This window comes from Littorina saxatilis, linkage group LG1, assembly GCF_037325665.1.
Source record: "Littorina saxatilis isolate snail1 linkage group LG1, US_GU_Lsax_2.0, whole genome shotgun sequence".
NCBI classification, from domain to species: domain Eukaryota; kingdom Metazoa; phylum Mollusca; class Gastropoda; order Littorinimorpha; family Littorinidae; genus Littorina; species Littorina saxatilis.
In genome coordinates, this window is record NC_090245.1 from 92,988,611 (window position 1) to 93,008,765 (window position 20,155).

At 43.6% G+C, this 20,155-nt stretch overlaps 1 protein-coding gene across 1 annotated transcript in view; it reads left to right on the plus strand.

Moving 5' to 3' along the window:
* The first annotated feature begins 7,518 nt into the window (after positions 1-7,518).
* The window catches only part of LOC138945811 (uncharacterized), a 116,753-nt gene continuing 104,116 nt past the window's right edge, over positions 7,519-20,155 (plus strand). The window contains exons 1-2 of the mRNA XM_070317320.1: positions 7,519-7,658; positions 16,765-17,866. Of these exons, the coding sequence (XP_070173421.1) occupies positions 17,178-17,866 (689 nt within the window). The 5' untranslated portion in view covers positions 7,519-7,658; positions 16,765-17,177. The remainder of the gene's footprint in view (positions 7,659-16,764; positions 17,867-20,155) is intronic.

Consider the following 20,155-nt stretch of genomic DNA (forward strand, 5'->3'; position numbering starts at 1 on the left):
CAGGTCTTTGATGTGTATTTGGATAAGTGCTTACATTGTTGATGGCCGCAGGAGCGGTCATCTATTGCAATGGGTTCGGAGATCTGACATGTCTCGTTTTGCTACCGTTCTCACGAGATCAGTTAGGCCTACAGTTTTCTCTCTCTCTCTCTCTCTCTCTCTCTCTCTCTCTCTCTCTCTCTCTCTCTCTCTCTCTCTCTCTCTCTCTCTCTCTCTCTCTCTCTCTCTCTCTCTCTCTCTCTCTCTCTTACATATTATGTATAATGTGTTTTCACTTTAGTTATCTGTTAAAATGTAGAATTTTAGTTTTCTATTTTCTATTTTTTATCTTGTATTTTTATTTCATTTTTGTAGTTAGTCCCTCTTTAGGGCGAGGGCTGGATGTAAAAAAGCAGACCACTGCTTAATCTACTACCCTCGTTAAATAAAGAATTGTCATTGTCTCTCTCTCTCAGGCTCTCTCTCTCTCTCTCTCTCTCTCTCTCTCTCTCTCTCTCTCTCTCTCTCTCTCTCTCTCTCTCTCTCTCTCTCTCTCTCTCTCTCTCTCTCTCTCTCTCTCAGGCTCTCTCTCTCTGTATCAGTGTATGTATGTCTTTGTCTGTGTCTTCCTCTGAGTCTCTCCGCTTCTGTCTTTCTATATCTGTCTCTGTTTATGTGTGTGTGTGTGTGTGTGTGTGTGTGTGTGTGTGTGTGTGTGTGTGTGTGTGTGTGTGTGTGTGTGTGTGTGTGTCTCTCTCTCTCTCTCCCATCCGACTCCTGGCACACAGGTCAAAGCAGAGGTTAACTTGACTGCACGTGTACCTAGTAGGAGGGGGGTGATTCGGGTCAGAAGTGGGGTAAAGCACTTTGGTCTTCAGTCTTTGGGTTATAGCTTTTAGTGGAGAAGATGCCAACATGAAATTGCACTATGCTCTACTATTTATTGATGGCCGCCCTCTGTCTTCAATTAGCTGAGGGCGGTGAACATGTGTCGTTGTTTGCCGTTCTCATGAAACATAAGTAATCAATTTATCCACTTGATTATATTCACAACAGGGACCTATCACTCTTCATTGCATGTTTTTATGCTTACGGATTTTCAAATACTCTTCAACACATGTAACCCAAATTCAACATGTGCCCGTACAATACCGCTTCTTTTATGAAAATATTGCTTCGGCCATGTTGATTTTAATCAACCAATTTTCTTGTGTTTAGCTGTAAATAACTATCTCACGTCTGATGTAGAAAACGGCGTTTGGCTGAGTCAAATGTTGCTGTTTACCTTTGAGCTGAAAACTAGTATTCTCTCAATTGAACACATAGATGCAGTCACGGTCAGACAGACAGACAGACAGACAGATAGATAGACAGACAGACAGACAGGCAGACAGACAGATAGATAGACAGACAGATAGATAGACAGACAGACAGACAGACAGAAGGACAGAAAGATAGACAGAAAGACAGACAGACAGACGCACATGCACATTAATCTGCATTGTGCAGTGACACAGGCATGTATCGCTTAAAACGAAGATAATGCAGCCCCCCCCCCCCTCCCCATCTCTCGTTCTGTCTAGTCGTTCTGTGTGTCAGTGTGTCTGTGTGTCTGTCTATGTGTCTGTCTGTGTGTCTGTCTATCTGTCTCTGTCTCTGTCTCTCTCTCTCTTAGTTTGTCTGTCTGTCTGTCTATCTGTCTGTATAATGGTCTGTCTGTTTATGTTAGTCTGTCTGTATGTCTGTATGTCTGTCTCTCTATGCCATTTAGGCAGCCATACGCCGTTTTTGGAGGAAGCATGCTGGGTATTTTCGTGTTTCTATAACCCACCTAACTCTGACATGGATTACAGGATCTTTTTCGTGCGCACTTGGTCTTGTGCTTGTGTGTACACACGGGGGTGTTCGGACACCGAGGAGAGTCTGCACACAAAGTTGACTCTGAGAAATAAATCTCTCGCCGAACGTGGGGACGAACTCTCGCTGACAGCGGCCAACTGGATACAAATCCAGCGCGCTACCGACTGAGCTACATCCCCGCCCTAACTGTTCTCTGATTGGAGCGTCACGAAAGTTGCAGAGGGAGAGAAGATCATGCCTTATTTATTTCCTGAGTCGGTTCGACAACATTACAACAAAAATTGCAGACGGAAAGAATGTCGTGTCTCGGTTTTTACCTGATAAAACGGGTGTTTCATAAATGTTTAATTAAACAATCATTTGTTTTGATTTGTCGCAGATCATGGGTTGCAGACTTTCTGATAATGTGAATGGGTGATTTTCTTTTTTCTTCTACTGGAGAGGATTTATGAAGCAGTTTTTTTTCTTTTTTTCTGGAAGAAGCACAATGATTTTTGCCAGCTTCTTGAAGCAGGATGTCAACATTGCTCTTTAGCCTATAAATATCGACATTTGGCCCCAGTCTCTCGAGATTGTTTGTGTGTTTGACACGATGAAGCTTAGAAATTATTTAGACGGAGAAATCATAAGAGAAAAAGAAAAGTTAAGTGTTAGTAATGTGTAGTATCTGAAATACGTGGCAAAACTATAAGGATCGACGTTTTAAACATTTAAGAAACAATATCATATCGGAAGCTGTTTTTACAGTTCTATCTTGTAGCACTAAGGTAACATTTTGTCCCAGTGTATTTGAATTTTTAAATGATAGGATACGATGTCATTTTTTACAGTCTCTTAAAAATAGACATATTGTCGCCCCTCTTCTGCAATACCTTGAAACTTCAATGTAAATCGAGTCATGAACGATTTGAGTATTATAACCATTTTTGTTGAAATTTGCAGTGTAGATAGAATGTACATTTACATATATACGTATATGAATAAATAATATCTGGATTGGTGTTTCGGGACGATGAAGACCCTTTCGCAGAATAACGAGTCGATGGCGTTTCGACGGCTAAGTAATTGAAGCTTTTTGTTTGTTTGTTTGCTTAACGTCCAGCCGACCACTGCGAAGGGCCATATCAGCAGGGCGGTGCTGCTTTGACATATAACGTGCGCCACACACAAGCGGACAGAAGTCGCTGCACAGGCTTCATGTGTCTCACCCAGTCACATTATTCTGACACCGGACCAACCAGTCCTAGCACTAACCCCATAATGCCAGACGCCAGGCGGAGCAGCCACTAGATTGCCAATTTTAAAGTCAGCAATCTGTAAGAGATATTAAAGTCAGTATGACCCGACCGGGGTGCGGCGAACCCACGACCTCCCGATCACGGGGCGGACGCCTTACCACTAGGCCAACCGTGTCGGTATTCGTTGAAGCTGACTTTTGAACATACGTGTACTTGTAAAATTAACGTGCGTTGTCTGTGAGTTGAAGGTGGATACATGTGCAAGTGCTCCTTGTTTCTGTGTTATTTCTATTTGTTTGTTACTTTGTTATTGAGGATGAAAGTCGCTTGTTCACTTCAATGCTTGTTATTTTCTCAGGTGCCAGGAAAATGGTTCCGAATAACTCTCACTCTCTTACAAATGTCGTATGCATTTAGAGCGCTTACTTCCCTTTGTGTATCAGATTTGTTTCTGTGGGCCAACTGGCAGAGCTGGCAACTGGGCATGTAACTGTACACTTCCACTCATCAAAAGAAGCATCCGATTTCATCTCCATGGATTTCCAATATTAGTAGACTCAGTGCCTCAAAAACATATTGTATTACAAATTACAAACAAACACGCAGACGGAAGAGAAAGAAAGTTATCAAGAAAGAGAGAGAGAGCGAGTGAAAGGGTTATACGTTTACAATAGGCGACATCACAATAAAAATAAAAACCCTTCCGAAATAGTACCCGCTGATGGGGGAAAAAAAAACAAGTCTGATCTCCCCCCCAAAAAAGAGAACAAAAAATAAATAAAAAATTGACTCAGTGCCTCATTCGTGGCCCCCTCGAAGCGTAAGGCGAGCGTATTTACTTCATGTTCTAAGACAAATTGAGGCCAGTCCTTTGAGAGTGGTCAAGTTTCTCTGTTGCGCTGGACTACCAGTGTTTCTAAACTTGGTAGAAATGCTGACATGAGGAGTTCAATATGCTGTAATTGCGTTTTCCGCAAGACTCTGCCGGTGTAATCTAGCAGACGATGCTGTAAATGATAGTATTGTGTATTGTTTTCCGTTGTTGTTGTTGTTGTTGTTGTTGTTGTTGTTGTTGTTGTTGTTGTTGTTGTTGTTGTTGTTGTCACAACCAAGGCGGCTGTCAAATCAAGTTGTGTCACAGTTGTTGTTAGTATTGAACATCAATATTGTGTGTGTGTATGTGTGTGTGTGAGTGTGTGTGCGTGTGTGTGTGTGTGTGTGTGTGTGTGTGTGCGTGTGTGTAAGACGGAAAGCTTTAATAAAACGATTCATCGATGACTATAAACGGTAACAATTCAAAACCCTAAATCAATGGCAACGGATTCTAGTCGGAGTCACTTTTGCTTCCGCATGTCACCTCCATTTTTTTCAAGTCTCTAGGTTTCAAATGGTAGAAAGTCAATAAGATAATGACATTCTGTACATAGCGGATTATTTTTCGATTAATTGAAGCTTTGCCTCTTCTGACTATGATGCAGTTTCCAGGTGAACAGACACATAACTTGAACGCTCTATGTTCGGCACAGCTTCTGGGGCCGTTTAATTAATCCTCGCAGCCGCAAAATCAGTGGAGCTCAGAGTCACGTGTTGCATTTCTTCCACCAGAATTAGTAGATAGAGCTCACGTGTGTGCTTCCACCAGAAACTCGGCTTCCATTCTACTGGACACAGTGTTCCCTTTCCTGGCATAAACTGACAGTGGCGCTCCTTCAAACGACCTGTTAGACTGAAGAGGGCGGAAAGTACGTAAGCGTTGCGGGTTGCTTGGGTGGATGCAGGTTGCGAAGCTTGAATGACCACAGGCGCTGTGGAAAACTAACACAGATGGCCTGAGGAGTACTGTATACAATGGTTATCCGTGAAATGAATAATACTAATGCATCTCTGAAATGACTCGAACCTGATTCAAACCGGCGAAGATGTAATCTGTTATTAATATAACGATATAAAGTGTGTGTGTGTGTGTGTGTGTGTGTGTGTGTGTGTGTGTGGGTGTATGCGGTGTGTGTGTGTGTGTGTGTGCGGTGTGTGTGTATGTGTGTGTCGTGTGTGTGTGTGCGGTGTGTGTGTATGTGTGTGTCGTGTGTGTGTGTGTGTGTGTGTGTGTGTGGGGGTGTATGCGGTGTGTGTGTGTGTGTGTGTGTGCGGCCGTGTATGTGTGTGTATGTGTGTGTCGTGTGTCAGTGTGTGTGTGTGTGTGTGTGTGTGTGTGTGTGTGCGGTGTGTGTCACTGTGCGGTGTGTCGTGTGTGTGTGTGTGTGTATGCGGTGTGTGTGTGTGTGTGTGTGTGTGTGTGCGGTGTGTGTCACTGTGCGGTGTGTCGTGTGTGTGTGTGTGTGTATGCGGTGTGTGTGTGTGTGTGTGTGTGTGTGTGTGTGTGTGTGTGTGTGCGGTGTGTGTCACTGTGCGGTGTGTCGTGTGTGTGTGTGTGTGTATGCGGTGTGTGTGTGTGTGTGTGTGTGTGTGTGTGCGGTGTGTGTCACTGTGCGGTGTGTCGTGTGTGTGTGTGTGTGTGTGTATGCGGTGTGTGTGTGTGTGTGTGTGTGTGTGTGTGTGTGTGTGTGTGTGTGTGTGTGTGTGTGTGTGTGTGTGTGCGGTGTGTGTCACTGTGCGGTGTGTCGTGTGTGTGTGTGTGTGTGTATGCGGTGTGTGTGTGTGTGTGTGTGTGTGTGCGGTGTGTCTGTATGTGTGTGTCGTGTGTCGTGTGTGTGTGTGTGTGCGGTGTGTGTGTGTGTGTGCGGTGTGTGTGTGTATGTGCGGTGTGTCGTGTGTGTGTGTGTGTGTATGCGGTGTGTGTGTGTGTCGTGTGTCGTGTGTGTGTGTGTGTGCGGTGTGTGTGTGTATGTGCGGTGTGTCGTGTGTGTGTGTGTGTGTATGCGGTGTGTGTGTGTGTCGTGTGTCGTGTGTGTGTGTGTGTGCGGTGTGTGTGTGTATGTGCGGTGTGTCGTGTGTGTGTGTGTGTGTGTATGCGGTGTGTGTGTGTGTGTGTGTGTGTGTGTGTGTGTGTGTGTATGTGTGTGTCGTGTGTGTGTGTGTGTGTGTGCGGTGTGTGTATGTGTGTGTCGTATGTGTGCCGTGTGTGTCGTGTGTGTGTGTATGTGTGTGTGTGTGTGTGTGTGTGTGTGTGTGTGTGTGTTGCGTGCGTGTGTATTATACTCATTTAACAGAACCGCTGAATCGCAGGCACCTCCGTTCAGAAAGTTTGATTGATTTGAAACCCTCTTTGGCTTGGAACGTTAAATAGTTGGTAGAATCTAGGTTTGGCATCAACAAATCTTTCATGCACATGAGATAACACATCGAAGGTATTTTTTGGCAGAGTTCATGCCAATTTGCTGGTTTCAAGCTTAGTTCGGAATTCAAGTCAGGCAACACCGGCATCAGTGCTGGGATGTCGTACGGGTGTTTGCCGGGCAGAAGACAGTGACACCGAAACTTATTTCAAATTGCCGACAATTTCATGGCTTTTTTGAACAAATTAACCCCCCAAAATAAATCCTAGTGCGACACCCCTCCATTGCTGGTTTAACTTTCGGTTAGGTGAACGAACGAACGAACAAACGACTGAACGAATTAACGACTACAAGGATAAAGGCATCTAACAACCTATCCTTTATACAAATACTAGACATGTAATATTCACTAAAGAGGCATACAAATGGAAAGAAGTAATAATCACACAAAGAAAAAAATGCCAAATGCAATCAGAGTTGAAAAAAAAATGCGGAGAAAGTTAAAAGGACCACACTAAAGCAGTGACATTAAAAAGGTGTTTATTTCAAGCGCCTCTGACATAAACTTCACCCTGTAAAAAGGGTAAAGCTCAGTCCCAGCGCCTCTTCACCGCGACACGTGGTGGGAAAAGAGAGCGCTCTTTGGGTGCCGTTGTCACGATTTCATCTTTCGCCCGTGTTCATATTTTCCCATCGATATATAGGCTACTCAAGACTGAAATGTTGTTTCCTGGTAAAATTAAGAATTAAATTATTTATGGACGAAAAGCATGTCAGTTTCTTGCATGTGAAGAAAATTGGTGGTGAAATGTAATAGATTTCACCCCCAAAATCGATTTATTCGAAAACGTGTACCGAGTGGTTACGTCCCTTGAGTAAGAAGGGAAACATTTTAGGATGAATCAAATTTCTAAGTTAAATAAAAAAAAAATTGGTTGGACAAATTTGGCCCCATAAATGTAAGGTACACAAGGTCGCTCATCAGTACTATCGAAGGGTGTTTTTGTTGTTGAGTGCAGAGTTTATACTAGATCAACGATCGAGGCCGAGAATCGAAATATCACCACGGCGAAAGATGAAAACGTCACACCGTGACATTTCGGCCAGCACCACGCTAGAACCGCCGCACAGAAGCGCGTGCAGTTTAGCGCGCACTGGGCGCCGCGCAGTACGTGTGTGTATGTGTGTGCCTGTGTCAGTGATCTGCACGATCTCACTCCCTCCAAACTCTGCTCCAGTGTAGTTGGTGTACAGTGAGTTTGAGTTGTTATACTGTCATTTGCACGCTCCGTGTTAGTTAGTACACGGTGCCGGATTGTGGCATTCGATGAGGAATACTTGTGAATGGGTAGGACGATTTTACATTTTTCAGTTTTCCTCCATTCATTCGTGCCTTACTGTGTGCATCTTATTAACTGAATGTACTACTGCGGGTCGTCTTGTGAACGTGTGAAAAGAGTTTCGGTTTTCATTCTTCTCTTTGTGGATGAGCAGCCCGATGTGAATTTCTAGTGCGAATGAAATACTTTTGAGCGAGTAGGTAGAAGCAGAGACATAGATAGACCAATGTATGTCTCTGGTAGAAGGGAATTTCGCTTTAGTTTCCCCCATTCATGCATTCGTAAGTTTAGATATTATATACATGTACATCTTATCGAGTGAAATAGGCTACTATTTCGTTCTATGCGAGTGAAAAGAGTTCCAGTTTTCATTCATCTGGTCTTTGTAGAGTCTTCGTGTGTGTGTGTGTGTGTTTTGGTGTGTGTGTGTGTGTGTGTGCAGCGTGTGAACCTTTAGAGCGAGTAAATTAGACTCGATTGACTTTAACCAAAATTATTCAATGAAAAATAAGCAAAGCGTTGAATCGAAACATGTTAGTTCACAGATGACAAGATATTTCAACACTATTCATCAGAATGATTTGAACTTTTGCAGAATTGTTTTAGACATTCTGATACTAGATGTTTTGTTCGAAACGATTTTTTCCAGAAAAAACATTTAAAGAGATACAAATGTTGCTTTGTGGGTAAAAGAATTATGAAAACTGGAAAATGTATATTATATATACCTGCTTTTCCCTCAAATTAATTTTATGCATTCACATTTACTTCCTGTTCATCTCATCAAGTGAAGCTGCTGTTCATATGATTGGTAGAGATCGGTTTCGCTGTTGAGTCTTTTCGTTGTTAAGTGTTGGTGTACAGTGTGTTGTAATTAATATCTCCACTGCACGACATGGATGGATTACTTGTGAATTAGTCGGTTGATTATCCATACAACTTGTCTTTCTTACCTCTTTTTGTGTGCAACAGAACTGGCAGTAGGATCAAACAGGGCAGAAGCAGCTTCTACCCTCTTTGGTAGGATGCTATATTCGGCATTGCTGAGAGGTACGATTGAACTATTTTCAAGAGCAGTTGGTAGATTATGCATTGTTTTTGCGCGGCTGCCAGTTTGCTGTGTGTGTGTGTGTGTGTGTGTGTGTGTGTGTGTGTGTGTGTGTGTGTGTGTGACACTACTTTGTATGTGTGAGAGAGAAAGAGAGAGAGAGAGAGAGAGAGAGAGAGAGAGAGAGAGAGAGATCTCGCCCTTCTTATAACCTGACGATAGACAGTTCTAAACGAATTGAGTGCAGCGTTCCGTGATAGCTCATCGAATAGGTCGACACATCATTCCGCTGTACCGTTCCCTCTAGCGTTTTTCCCCAGAACCAGGAAGAAACGCATTTGACGTTTTCGGCGTTCCAGCGGTGCCAACTGAAGTGTCGTCACTTGAGCAGTTCCCACCGTTTTTGTCTGCTGCGGAACAGATGTTCCTGATTCTTGGTCGAGCAGTCGAGACAAAATGATCAGCTGATATCGGTTTTGACTATCCACCACCGTTTTGATGGGGATGAGTTGGTGCGTCCAGAACTTTCATTCAAGAGAAAAACAGAAGGAAATTTTCAGAGATACTTTTGTGGGGATGGGGATTGGGCCAAGGTGTGTGTCGTGTGTGTGTCGTGTGTGTGTGTGTGTGTGTGCGTCGAGTGTGTGTGTGTGCGTGTGTGTGTGTGTGTGTGTCGAGTGTGTGCGTGTGTGTGTGTGTGTGTGTGTGTGTGTGTGTCGAGTGTGTGTGTGTGTGTGTGTGTGTGTGTCGTGTGTGTGTCGAGTGTGTGTGTGTGCGTGTGTCAGTGTGTGTGCGTGTGTGTGTGTGTCAATGTGATTGTGTGTGTGTGTGTGTGTGTGTGTGTGTGCCCTTAAGAAAATTAGACGAGTTTCGATCAAGTGACGGGCATTTCAACCGTGTCTGTCAGTCGTCATTACACGTAATGTGTGACAGGAAACTGATCACTATACTTTATATATTATTGTCTTCAGTGGTTACGGAAACGAAATGCCAGCTAAGAATGTGGCTTTCTTCCGGCTTTCTTCGAAATTATTATTGACATGAGATTGCACCACAGTGCCCTCCACCCCCTCGCCTCGACCGTCCCACCTTCCTCATCCACCCCCTCCCTCCAAGTCATACTTTTTCATGACCTTATAGGAAACTGATTCATAGGGCCTACGTTACAAATGATTCGAAAAGTATTTGCTGTGTCGCGTTGAGAGAGAGAGAGAGAGAGAGCGAGCGAGAGAGAGAGAGAGAGAGAGAGAGAGAGAGAGAGAGCCCGGCGGTCAGCTGCGTATCGCTTACTACTGCGAAGACACATCGCAAATTACTGCAAGTCAGTGTTTTGTGTGTGGTCTTTCGTCCACTCGAGTGTCCGAAACAGTTCACCCCACTGAACTGACCGGTATTCCAATTGACCTGTAAGTTCGCTGAAGTGATGGTAAGACTAGTACAGATAGTACGTTGTCTGATTGTTTTCCCTGATGGCTAAGGCCAAAAAAAAAATAATTTCTGTTTCTGGTCACCCGACCGACCCTAAATTTCGGCGCCGACCCTAAACTTTTTTTTTCCAAACTCAAAAATTTTTTTTTTTTTGGGGGGGTGGTAAAGGACAGGGTGAGAAAATGAACAACAAAAACGTGTGAAAACGAAAGTCCGCTGACGATTTGTAAATGTGTTGAGTGTCTTGTCTCAATGTATAGTGAATCCAGTCTCTTTGCGCGATTTTTAAAGTTAGTTTTATTGGTCTACATTTGGGGTAAAAAAAAATTTAAAAAACAAAATAAATAAAAAAAAAATCCCGACCTACCGACCCTATTTTTTTTTAGCTATGTTACCAGAAACAGATAATTTTTTTTTTGCCTAACGTCTGGCGAGCTTTGCAAAGAAGATCTGCTCTTACCAGCTGGAGAACTTAGAGCTAATCTCTGAAGAAAAAACAGTATTGAAAAAAAGTCAAGAAAGGTAAGCTTATGGAACCTTTACTTGTAGATAAAAGACTGACAATCTCTGAAGACTTCAACAATTACTTGACATACGTATGCGCTTGTATCAGTTACAGTGTTCTAGATGATCGAACGTGTAGCAGAGACCTGTACGTGTACGTGTACAAATTGCGTCACCCGTGACTCACTTTTTTCTCCAATGTTCCAAATGCATTCGTTGTTTAGAAAAGTAAAGTTTACAGGCCAGGTCCGATCTCTATATTAATTGTCAAAGAAGCTTTTTTTGTTATGGTTTGTTCAAGATCGTCAGAAGTGTGCCTTCAAGCTGATACACTCAGGCTTGTACGGTCTGTTCTGATTTCTCTGAACCTGAGATTAGTTGCATTTGTCGTACGAAACCTGTTGTGAGTCGACTTTTACAAAAGTTACCCAGGCTGTATCGTCAGTGTGTAGGGAAGGGCTCCTAATATGGACCACTTTTTGTTTCATGCTGATAACTAGCTTGTTTTCTTGTGAAGAAGTTTCATTTTGTGTTTGGTAGTCCTTCTCTCTTAGGTTAACCGTTAGGCCTAATTAGAGTGAAATAGCTTTGATAGAAATTCAGCAAAAATTAAATACAGAAAAAATCACAAAGGGTCCATATTAGGAGCCTGGGCGCCTAATATGGACCAGTGAAGCGGCCTTCACGAATCATTGTAAAAAGCCCCCTATATTTCAAAATAACATGATACAACTTAATGTACAAGTCAGCCTAATTAAAATATGCTCTAGATTTATCTGTTTCGGGATGATGAGAGCATTATTTGAAGCACACCAGGAAACTAAAGAAGCTTATCAAAAACAGAGTGAAAATAAGCTATAAGTGAAATTATCAACTTCCACGAAAAGAAGACTTTTTGTTGCATTTTATTTAAATCTCGAGGGCTAGTTATATGTTATTTCCAGCAAGCTTCTTAATGAATTAATGAAAATAGCCTTTCGCTTTTATTTTCTTCGATTTGTTGAAGGTGGTCCATATTAGGGGACTCGCACATACTTTGAGATTTTGCTATTAATGTTTGTTTGCAGTAGAAACTCGGGGTCAACACTCCTAAAATGTAACAAATACGGTTTTAGCTGTCTTATATAGCAATTTTTGTGTGATAAAAGCTTTGGCTGTGGACAGAAACGAGTCCGTTTTAGGCGGCAAATTTAGAGTGAACGCTGCCAAAAGTGAAAAAAAGAGAAACGGTTTTGAGATTTCTGTTTCTGCAACTGTTTTGACATGTGCAAGTTATCCAGAGAGGGTGAATACAGCGAATAAAACTGTTTTGAGCGCTCTAGCGCCGTTAGTTTGTCAGAACAGAAGGTGGTCCATATTAGGAGCCGGTCCATATTAGGAGCCCTTCCCCTATGTTTGTGCTCTGCGTAGCTCTAGGTGCACTCTGTACGCATAAGAATAAGAATAAGAATACTTTATTATCTCATAGAGAAATTCAGGCGTGGTACATAACAATAATACAAACAGGACATTGTGTTTAGTGATTGGAAACGAGGTGACTGCGTTCTAGTTATTGGAAACGAGGTGCATGACATAAGTCGGGCAGATGAGTGACGAGTCTTATCTTAGCTGTTGTTGTCCCCAAAAGAGTAATTTCAAGTGCATTTGTTATCGAAACAAGTCAGTCGCGGACTTCGTCCTGCAAACTGGATTGACAATTTAGCATGGCCGGGAACGCAGGAGAAGAAGAAGAAACAAGTCAGTATTCTTTGGTATTCTTGTCGTGGGATCATCTTTTTTTTCTGCAGTTCGAGCTAACTTCTCTCCGTATTTTAATGTCCTACGTTATGATCCTTTTCCCTTTTTGTATCTCTCCCTCTCCTAACCCCAAACTTCCTTTTTCCCTGTCTTCTTCCTCTTCTACCCCCCCCCCCCCCCCCAAGCTTCCTATTTATCCGTCTGTTCTTCCTCTTCCTCATTGTCACTGCCAGCGACAACGGCTGGAATAAGCATTGTTACTATGGGGGTCCTTTACGTCCTCACAGATACTAGTATCTATTAGGGACATGTGGAATAAGCATTGCCATACACACCCAGTTATATATGTATACAACAACCTCCTATGGAAAGCCAAATCGGCCAACGACGCGCGCAATTACGGCCGGATTTCCGCGCGGACTTTCAAGCTATTCTCGTCGTTGATTGGCCAGAATGTCCGAGAAAGTCAGCGCGCAATTCCGCGCGGACTTTTAGATAGAGAAATTGAAAAAAGTTGGAACGGAAGAGAGTCGGATCGAAGAACCATTACTTAATTACCGGTTATTGCGAACGCTGTAAAACTGTGTTGTTCAGCTCTACTACGTACAATAAGCGTCTCTGATCTAGGCAACTAAAGTGAAACACGTCGCCATTTTGTTTTTTTTACATTTTCTTTATTTCAGGCAGCAAAACAGTCCGAGTCCATATATACATGTATGTTCAATTCAGATCTATCCTGAATCAGTGGTGCTTATCTTTCTGCCATGCTGCGTGCGCATGTAGCGTTCACATCTCTGCGATTGGCAATGATCGCATTCACGTCTTGCATTATCAGCGCAACATCCATTGCCATTTGTAATCCCGCGTTTTGAAGAATTTGAGTGATCGCCCTTGATTTCAAGGCAATTACATATATGAGTGTCCGGTAAATGTCCATTCCATGTTTTTAGTGAGTAGAGAGAAAGTACGCCCGTAATTCCGCCCGGACAATAAAAGTCCGCGCGGACTTTCTGACCTACTAACGACGAGAATAGCTCGAATGTCCGCGCGGAATTACGGCCGTAATTGCGCGTGTCGTTGGCCGATTTGGCTTTCCATAACCTCCTGCCACGCAGTCGCTACCAAAAATGTCAACGCCTTGACTTTCATTTTGTTTCAGAACCAACAAACCGAACTGCACAGACTGCGAAATTAATTAGAGTTGTCTGTCTGTGTTGTGCACCAAGTGACCTTGCAAAGATATGACCTAATTCAGGGCAGTGCATTTGTCTCGGCTAACCGTGCAAATAAGTCGCGTGTGTCAGAATGAGATCCATCATGATTGTGTGTGCATCTGCCGTAGTGCAACAGATAAGACAACGGAAGGCAGTGGTAGCCTTAAGCATAGCCGAAAAGTCTGAAACTTCGTCATGCAGATGTTTTAATTCAGCGAAGGTTTTAAACATTTTGTTTTGTTTGATCGGAGAAACTTTAAACCAGCGAGTGAAACAAGAGATGTGATAAGAATGTGTGTGGTGAAGCTTTCAACGCGCAGACATTTATCTGGTAAACACAACTCGAGCACTTACACTGACATGGTTTTAGGTAAGAAGGTCAGTTCCTTATATCTGCCACGAAAAATATATTTGGTGATCCGAAGGAAGTGCGACAGTAGGAATGCAGTGTGCCTTGTTGAATAGTGAAGTGCGAGAAAAATGTATGTCATTAATATTTTGTTGTTGTTTGGGATGGATGACGCGTTTAGTTGCATGGTAATGTGGAAGATGCTACCTGAAAAAAAACTGTGTGTTCGCGCGTAGTATATAAAATGCAGATGGCCTTACATAACTTTACAAAAATTCGCACAAAGTTCCTGCCTAGTAACACCCAACTGAAAAAAAATCTACAACTGCAAAGAAAACAACAACAACAACAACAACAACAACAACAACAACTTGTCGAAGGAAGTTATATTACATGTATGTTATGTTATATTGCTTTTTTTTCTCCTGTACTTATGTATCTTGTATGTGTCAATAGGCTCAAATAAATTCTGATTCTGATTCTGATTCTGATTCTGATATAGGCTGCTAGGATAAACTGCTCTGTTCAAATCGCAAACGTCACTCTGTTCTAAACACACTGTCGTCAGGCTTCTCGCAGTTTTGTGGTCAAGCCTTCCGGTTTAATGTGTGGCGGTTGCACAGGTGCAGATATTATAAAACAGTGGGGGGATATTAAGTCACCTCTCCTCAAGACGTCCAACTTCTAGGAGCGTTCTTCTAAGGGGCTCCGCTCACATATGTAACATCAGCAGGAACGACGACGCACTGCAGCTTATCCCAGCCCGCTACAGGTTGCATGAAAGGAAAACAGGCCAAGTACTCGTCATAATCCCTATCGCGGCATATATAATAGGCCGTGCGTCGTCTGTGCCGCTGAAACTGCGCAGGTATATTCTGCCCATAACCACTTTGCGTTGTACAGCTCTGTGTAAGTTACGTTGTATCACTGAGATATATAGCTCTCAAGTTTATGGGCACTATAAACGTTGAAACTGGGAAGCTGGGCGTCTGCACAGCTGCAAGAGCGATAACGGTAACTGCTGACGCTTTTAATACAACATGCTGTAATGCAACACTGCACACACACACACACACAAAAAGAAGGAAAAAAAAGATTTTTGTTTTTGCAGCATAGGCAGCTTAGGCAGATAAACAGAATGTGATGCAAGTCTTCTGTGATGTATGTTCGAACCTTTGTGAATAACAAACATGTGATACGAGTCGTCCATTGATTATTTAAAAAACGCGTTACTGCCCCGTTAACAAGACTTCTATACAAAATAGTTAGGTCGACACTCAGAAGTCCTTTGGTACATGTAGTTGTGTTCGTTGAATGCGGATGTGGTTTTCGTGGCAACGCGTCTTGTGATCTGACTGCAATGCGCAATGAATTGGGGATGTGCGCTAGGTATTCGTCATCAGGCTGTTTTTAAATTTTGTTTTTATATACAATGTTGCTAGGAAGTGTTGAAGGGCGTAGCTCAATCAGCCACACACGTTTCTTCTCAGATCATAATGACTGCTTACTAGTCCAGTCTTTTGTTAAAAAAACAAACAAGAAGAAAACAAAACAAAAAACAATCAAAGCAAACAAACAAACAAACAAACAAAAATACAAAACAAATCATATGAATAAATACGCATTAGCTTGTTCTGGAATGCTGTTTTTTTTTAAAAGATTTATGTAAATCGTGTTTTTTTGCAGTACCGTGGCTCATGGAAATCAAAATGAAGGATCGAAATGATTCGATTTATTTTTTTTATGTATGCGCACTAGAAGACGACATGCTTCAGTTTTGACTGACATACAGAAGGAGTTCGCAGGTTTTTTACTCGTGAGTGAAAACTAGGTGACTGTCTGACTCGAGAAACATATATATGCCACGGATTTCAACAATGGATCCGCTGTGTCTCTGTCTGTACTTATAATACTGCTTTTAGCCGTGTGCTTGTACGTGATAAATATTATATAACGTCATGTGCGTTTTTTCCCCAAAGGATATGATTAAGTGTACCAGTCAGTGCAGTTCTGTCGGGCATGCCATGTTGATGTGTTTAGTCATGGATATTTTGTTGTTGTTTGGGATGGATGACGCGTTTATTTGCATGGTAATGAGGTAAGGAAGTATATTTGTTGCACTGTTTTCAACGTGTGTTGTCTGAATTTCTCCATTAAGGCCATGTCAGACGCACAACACAAAACAGTGTTTTCTTTCAAAACAAACACAAAACAGCGTGTTTCCTGTGTGACATCCCCCAAAACGCGTTTCAGAAAACACTGTTTCGTGTTTTAGCATCGTGTTTTGGGTTTTAGAGCATGCTCTAAAATCTGAAAACCCGTTTTGGTAGTCAGCCAATGAACGCGGACGATCAACTCACGTGACGCAATTTCCGGCACCTCGGAGATAGGAAAAAAATGGCCGACTCATATGTGGGACAGATTCAGGGTAGTATCGGACCCATGAATCCTAACTAGTCTATGGAGCCTGTCACGATTGAAGAGTGGCAATAATATCAGTGGGCGCTGCCAGCCGTGTTGTTTACAAACCCAAACACAGCGCGGTAGCTGGACGGGTCAAGCTGACACTGACCGATAGTTCTGTGAAAACACGCACCGCGCTTCATCTGTGTGTTTCGCGTGTGACATCCCCTCTTTAAAAACATGTGTTTCCCCGACGTTTTGAGATGGTGTTTTTGTCGAAAACATGGTTTTGTGTTGTGCGTCTGTCTCCGCCTTTATTTTTTTATTTAACAGGTACAGCACACCAAATTATATTTTTTTCAATTGAAGTTATAGCATCAATTGTATTGAAATCTGTGTCTTTCATCTTTTATACTTTTTTGACCCCACAGGAAGGACAAGTGAAACAGTGGATACCCTGTGAACTGCTACGGCAACGGTCAATTTCCAAGATGACCGAAACTGATTGTTCTACAATGGCTACCTGGACTTGTTGAAATAGAGCAAGCCCACTACTGCTAATGGAATGGAGACCTTGTGAATTGACGAGAATAGTTACAACTCACGCATCACTACTGAGAATGGATATCTTCTAGTTGAAACTCACGGATGGCTAAGAAGGGATGCCCTCTTTTGTTGTGACTCGTAGATTTCTAAGAATGGATGTCCTCGGGTTGAAACTCACGGACTACTGACAATGGAAATACATTCTCTAATTCAAACCGGAGGATTACTTCAAATGGATGTTCTGTGAATTGTGCTAAGAGGTTTTTTTCTCTCTCAAAAGAACCCCCTCAAACACACCATGGATACCCTGAAATCCTACTTCAACCGCATCATGCCCAACAACCACACCCGTAAGGGCAGCGGGAGGTGGAAGGGGGGACGGAGCAAGGACAGGAGGGGGGTGCGGGGATTCCCGGACGCCCCATTCCGCTCTGCCTCCACCTCCCAGATGGACATGGACAGCTGTGACGCCGAGGCCAGCTTCTACATGCAACCGGAACCCATCTCCTCCTTCTCCTCCTTCGACAAAGGACCCAAACCCAAATCCGTAAGCGGGTTTGCGACGTCCCCGCCCAACCACCAGAGTAGCACCCTGGGTAGGGACAGCGCCCGTACCCCACCCCCGTCCAAACCGCCTCGCAAAGATCAAGTGTTCTCCGTGGAGCTCCTGTCCAACGGAGCTTGTGAGCTGGGGATTGAAGTGGACGCTGTGCAGATGTCCGCCAGGGATCGTCTCGGGAGCTACGACGGAGCTGCTGCCGCGGACCCTTCTTGGGGTTCCAGGAGTAATGTCTCCGCCACGCCCCCTGTGGTGTCTCCCAGTTTGGGGTTCGGATCCCTCCCGCCTGCCACCCCCGGATGTGTGATACGCGTGGTGGGGCTGAAGGAGGGGGGCGTGGCTCGGAGGGACGGGAGGATCAAAGTCAACGACGAGCTGATCGACGTGAACGGGAAGTCTCTGCTGCGAGAGAGCAAGGAATCAGTCAGGTGAGAAGAGTGATAGTTTCTTTTCTCGCATGTGATGGAACGTTTCTGCTTCCCTGTGAGTGTGGCTCTGAATGTGTGCGTTGGTGTGTGCAGCTTTCTTCTGTGCCTTTGTCTGTCTGGTTGTCTGTGTAACGTTTCGATGTTTTGTGACAATGTGATGGCGTATTGGTTTGTCTGTCTGCGTGTCTGTCCTTGTCCTCATGTTCGTCGTTCTGTGAGTCAGTGTGTCCGTACATGTATGTGTGTTTGTGGTTTGTGTTTGTGTTTGAGTGTGTGTGTGTGTGTGTGTGTGTGTGTGTGTGTGTGTGTGTGTGTGTGTTTGTGTGTGTGTTGTCTATTCCCTCTATCCTTAGCTCTGTGTTTGTGTCTGTCTGTTTGTCTGCTTGTCTGTCTGTCTGTCTATCAGTCTGTCTGTCTGTCTAACTTACCTATCTGTAATATCTTTGTTTTCTCCTCCCTCACATTTGTCGCTGTCTCTGTGTCTCTCTGTGTCTATCTCTCTGTGTCTGTCTGTCTGCTGTCTGTCTGGCTCTCTCTGTGGCTCTCTCTCTCTCTCTCTCTCTCTCTCTCTCTCTCTCTCTCTCTCTCTCTCTCTCTCTCTCTCTCTCTCAATCCAGTTTCTAGACCCACGGTCGCTCTCCTCGAGTCTCTTCTCTGTCTAGACTCTTTCACTAAGTAACGCTGTTCGTCCTTCATGCGTGAAATCGAGAAGTCGTTGGGCGGGGAGGACCAACTGGTTGAAGGAAGCCTTGGCCTCACGCGTCTTGGCCAGAGTACTCCTGTACAGGTGATGCACCGTTCTCGATGTATAATCACAGGGTTTCTGTCAGTGTGATAGGTAATCCCTTTCTTTCCCACCTAAAGCCCTCTGCCTGCCAATTTATGCCAACCATCGCCTAAAGTCTTACAGATGACACTTTTTGCATCTTTTTCATTCTTATGATCTACATCTCCCACCTATTCCCCCCCTCCTCCCTCCCCATCCCCCGCCCGTACTCTGCTATTCTGTCTTCCTATACCTGTCTGTCTGTCTGTCTGTCTGTCTGTGTCTCTGCTCCCTCTCTTTTCCTCATTCTGTGAGCTGAATCTGTCCATGTCTGTCTGTCTCTGTCTTCGTCTCTGTCTGTCCCCCCCCCCTCCCCCAAACACATACCCGTTACTGTCACAATCTTTCTGCCTTACTTTCGCTTTAGCACTCACTCTCACTCCCTACCTCTCCATCTCCATCTCCTCCTCCCTACTTTCTCTCCCCCCTCTCTCTCTCTCTCTCACTTCCAGAAACATAGAAATACACACTCACACGCACGCTCATACACACGCGCACAAACACATGCACGCACGCACGCACACCCACCCACACACACACACACACACACATACATCCACACACACACACACACACAACACACACACACACACACACACACACATACACACACACACAGCATCATCATCAACGGATTGATTAGATGAGATGTTTTCAGGAGAGCCAATCTGTCATTAGCGGCCTGATTAAATGTTACACATCCGGCTCATCACTCTCGGTCAATGTCCAGAAACTATCTGTATTGCCTGCGTGATTGCCCAGGTGCCTGCATGCCCTACATTCAGTCGTTGCAACCCGAGATTCAGTTCGAAGCTACTACTAAGGAAGCTGTACACATAAAATTACCCCCCCCCCCCCTCCCGCCCGACTTTATGTCTTTGTTTCTTCTGCTAGACCTTCGGGGTGGACATGATCATCTTTAAGCCTGATTTATTTTGTGTTTTTTTAGACTCTTTTCTGTACATGGCAAGGACTACTACTAAAGTTTAGTAGTAGTCCTTGGTACATGGTAATATATATATATTTTAGGGTTTCCGAAGCTGTACGTTCATGGTTTGGTAGAGTCTCACGGTACAGATTTTCATGTAAAAAGAAGAAAAAAACAGCGCACTGATGAGTGTGTTAGCTTTGGTGCGTCAGTGTCAGTGTTAGTGTTTGTGTGTCATGCATTTTTATCTCAATGGCCAGAAACAAGTCATTTCCATACATCAATTAACAGAACAACCGAAACTATTCAGTCTATTGTCCTCAGCGTTTGACACCAATATCCGGAACAAAGTTGATGGTGTCGATTTATATTTTTGATTTTGACCTGATTAGGGTTAACAACCGGAGCAGCTAAATAAAAGGAAACGAGGATGAGTTCACGTGTCCCGTTAGGAAAAGAGAATTGGTTTTGAAGCAACACACTAAACATCAGATTAAAGTCCTTTCCGAAAAAACAGTTTAGTTCAGCATCACAG